The sequence below is a fragment of the Vigna angularis genome, chromosome 6 (assembly GCF_016808095.1).
Source record: "Vigna angularis cultivar LongXiaoDou No.4 chromosome 6, ASM1680809v1, whole genome shotgun sequence".
Lineage (NCBI taxonomy): Eukaryota > Viridiplantae > Streptophyta > Magnoliopsida > Fabales > Fabaceae > Vigna > Vigna angularis.
Window position 1 is genome coordinate 20714501 of NC_068975.1, and position 4284 is coordinate 20718784.

General features: G+C 31.1%; 1 protein-coding gene across 1 annotated transcript; it reads right to left on the reverse strand.

The window, feature by feature from the left end:
* Positions 1–355: 355 nt before the first annotated feature.
* On the reverse strand, positions 356–1205 carry LOC108320973 (chaperone protein dnaJ 11, chloroplastic). The gene has a single exon (XM_017552579.2). The coding sequence runs from the start codon at positions 1158–1160 to the stop codon at positions 702–704; it is 459 nt and encodes a 152-aa protein (XP_017408068.2). The 5' UTR covers positions 1161–1205; the 3' UTR covers positions 356–701.
* Positions 1206–4284: the final 3079 nt, after the last annotated feature.

Sequence of the window (4284 nt, forward strand, 5' to 3'; positions counted from 1 at the left end):
TTAAAGTTGATTTAAAAATATTTAATTTAAAGAATTACATTTAAAAAAGTGAAAACAATTTCATGTATAATTATAGAAAAAAAAAGTTATAGCTAGCTTTTATTTCCATATGAGAATCCACCAGTGGATTTTCCAAAATCTTATCGTCTTTTCTTCCTCGATTAGTTTTTCAGAAAAGGTCTACTGATTTTTTTTTTTACAGTCAGATGACATTAACATAGTTAATTATCGCCATGACTCACATTGCAAATGCTTTTTCGTGAACATGTCAGGGATCAATATTCATATTCTCATGAGTTTTTCATGACCATTAATTAATTCACAAACGGTTAATATGAGATTTTGGAAACTTGCCTTCTGGGGGATTCGAATAGAATCTGTTATTGACTTTTTCCCAAATCTTCGTTCATCTTTCTCATCTCATCCTCTTTAATGAAATTGCCGCAAAAGAAAATTTTTAAAATAGCTATACACAACCAAAGCATTTTACATTCTCACAAAAAGAAACAGAAGCAAAATTTGCCTCATCCTCTCACTTTTCCACTCAGTCTGTTTAATCTATACATCTAAGTCAGTAATTTCAGATTATCATCACTCGTTCTTCACATCATTTTCAACCAGCGATTCCTTTCTTGCCTGTGATTCAATCCACATTTTTCTTTGTTAATCGCCCGAGCGAAGTTAAGCATCCGAAGCTCCACCTACCAGCATTGGTCCGTTTCCCATCTCCGTGTTGCGTAAAACGTCGACGAGTGATTCCGGCTAAGAGGAACCGGAAAATGGCGGTGTCTTCCGCCGTGCACCGCCGTCAGCGTTCGATCGTACGTCGCCCTTGCCGATGGATCCGATAGCGTCTCGTACGCGCTTCGGATCTGGATGAAGTTTCCGTCGGCAGCTTCGCCAGCTCTAACGTCCTCTGTCGCATGGCGCACCACCGCGTCGGGATGATAGAGCTTTGCGAGGCTCCGGTAAGCAGACTTGATCTCCGTCGGCGAAGCGTGGCGTTGGATTCGCAGCACCTCGTAGAGGCTCGGCGCCGGCAGCCGCACCTTGACCGCTTCCGCTGCAACTGCTCGGACAGAGTTCCGGCGGTACGAGCCAATCGATGAGGAGAAATGGAGCGAAAAATCTCCGGCGGCGAGATTCAGCGGCGTCGTCATCGGAAATCGAATGCAACGTTTAGATATGAGGTTCTTTTGCGAGGTTGAAATTGGGTTGTGGGGTTTTATATACACGTCAATGATGAAAAGATAGATAGAGTGAGGGGTAAAAGAGTAATTTCAAGCGGCACGAGGGATGGGTGCGTAAGTGTGGGGTCGCGAGATTTGATAAAATCGCAAATTCTGACGTGTCCTTGACACTGTGCGTTTTACCGCGGCTTCTAGAAGGCCCATATCTGTGGGATGGGTCAACACTTCGGGTCCACTATGCTTTCTTGCATTTTTTTAGTATTTTTATCATATAATATCTTCATTTGTTCTTCTATCCTTATGTATCTACTATCTACATCAAAATTGAGAATTACTAATGTGATAAATAATTTATGTGATTTTGTGTAATGAAAATTCTGTTTCAACATTTAACTTTCTCTTAATAAATGTTTTTATAAATAATAAACATTATTGAGATAAGATATTTTAAAATATGTAAATAATAGTACAACTTTTGTTAGTTTTATTTAAACTTTGTACTAATATAATTTAGTGAAACTATTTTTTTCTAATAATTATCATTTGTATTTATTGGAAAAAAGATTAACATAAATATGTAATTAATCTTTAAAAGGGTGTAAATTATAAAGAGTAAAATGTTGTATTGAAAGAATATTAATTTTTTCTTTAATAATTATATGCTTATTCAAAATAAAACAATGCTTTTAATATTGTTTAAATTGAAAGATTTGGTTTAAAAGAGACATGGATGGTTGTCAGAGTTTATATTTTTCTTTTTTCGAATTGAATATTTGAGAGAAAAATGACAAGAAAGTGAAGAGAACGGAGAAATGGAGTTGGATTGGTTGAATAATGATCTTTCAAAGTGGTTCCATTCCTCTTGAATTCTATATTTCTTAGGAACTCACATTATTTTTCTTTTCTTAATTCACACGCACTTTGCATACCTTCCTTTTTTCTTCTCAATCATTGTCAAAATCATTCTTATGGCTTGTCAATTCTAAACTAACCTAAATTATAATGTTCTTCTACTTTCTTTATAGGTTGTTATGCATGAATAAATAATACAAAATGATTTCTAGTTGTTGCTTTTTGTTCTTCTTCACATCATCATAGTCTAAGTTTTAAATATATATTTTGACTTCTTTTTCAATGATCTCAATCACTTTCTTAGTGATTATAAGAAGGTTTTCTTTAATAAACATTATCTTCATTCACTTCGTTAACTATTAGGAAATACTTGCCCTCAAAAGAGTCAATAAAATCGATTATAAAATTTATTTAAAATTGATTTTATCATCTCTGTCACAAACAAATCTTCATTAGCCGTGCCAACAAATCTGAGTTGTTCTCATTAGTTAAATCAAGTTTGTGATTTCTGTAATCCAACAGTAATTTCGTAACTATTTTTGGATAGTAAAAGAAATAATAATAGTAATAATAATAATAAATAGATAAAGGATTTTTAGTTTGTAGATAAGATTTCACTGTCGTTATTATGAACAGATAAGTATAAGTATTTTAAGAGCGGATAAAATTGCAAAAAAAATAAACAAATATTGTAACAAAATGGAAAAAGATAAAAACAAATAACTTCCATCCATCTATAATAAGGTTATTGCTTTGAATTCTTGACGCTCTATTTATGGCCATTAGTATTTAAGCTTAAGAGAGGGAAACACATGCAAGAGTGACGTGGTACTGAAATTATAATTAACTCCATAGTTTAGCATGCTCTTAAAATTAATAATTTTTATGTAAAAAAGACTTGGGTGTATTGTTGTTTCTTTTTAAGCATAACAAATCATGTATGGACCGTTTGATCACCCAATCAGCCAAGGATCGGATTATGAGAAAATGATCGACCGATCCGGAATGGAATAGTTATTATTTAATAATTAATCTTAACAATAACAACTATTAATAGATAATTTAAGAGAGTAATAGTCATTGGTTGTACTTTAATGAAAATCATTTTTTAGTAATTAATGAGTCAGAGATCTAATAGTAGACTCGTAATAATATTTATAAATATATGTAAGATGAAGTAATCAAGTTTCATTACTATTTCGCAAAATTACTCATTTGAGCGTCAAAGTATCAAATACCTTTTCACATGACTTAGACAAGAAGAAAAGAGTCAAAGTGTCAAACATCCGCTTAGACAAGAAGGAAAAAGAGTAAATATCATAACTGAATGATGAAGGACCATCAAGAAGCTCATCCAATTTTCAGGACAATTTTAAATGTTTGGAGTAAAGATATCAATACCTTACCTACAAACGATAATATAATTATACATGTGTATGATATTCAAACTATTTAGTATGAATTGAATGGGATTAAATTTTTATTAGAATTCAAACTATTTAGTTATTATATACTATATAGATATACAAACTTAAATTGTAATAAACCTACCGTGATTATTTATTCTATAATTTGTTAATAGATTAAATTTTTAAATTTTTAGACGGACTGATTCAATACAAATCTTTCATATTTAAATTATCAATTTAATCCATACGGACTCTTACTTCCATCCGTGTATCTTCTTTTTATTATGTTTGGAAATTATTATGATTGTACTTAATTAGTACTAGGTTGCAGATCCAACCATCTAAATTAAACTAATAATTATATATAAAACTTTTGAAATGGTGAGAATTTTTGTAATAGTTTTTAAAGATTACTAACTAATTCTGGTGTTTAATAACTAATTTTGAGTGATTTTTATATATTTTTATCACATGATAAAAAAAATTACTTGATTAAAAAGAGATAAATAATTATACTTCTAAAAATAATTATTATAGAACGGTTCATAACTTTATTTTTATATATAATTTTTATAATTTTTAGATCTTGATTCCTGAGTGATGTAACTATTAGACATGATAGGAACATAAACCTTAATTGTTTAAGAGAAATTATTCTTCATTTCCAAAGGGGGCCTTAAGGGACTAACCGTTCATCTTAGAACATATTATTGACCTTACTGTAAGCACTAATATTTTGATCCTATGTTCATCTTAGAACATATTATTGACCTTACTGTAAGCACTAATATTTTGATCCTATGTTTGTCGAGTGACATTGTTAGGGTTAATAA

Coding starts and splice junctions, on each gene's coding strand:
- LOC108320973 (XM_017552579.2), bottom strand. CDS start 1,160: ATGACGACGCCGCTGAATCTCGCCGCCGGAGATTTTTCGCTCCATTTC.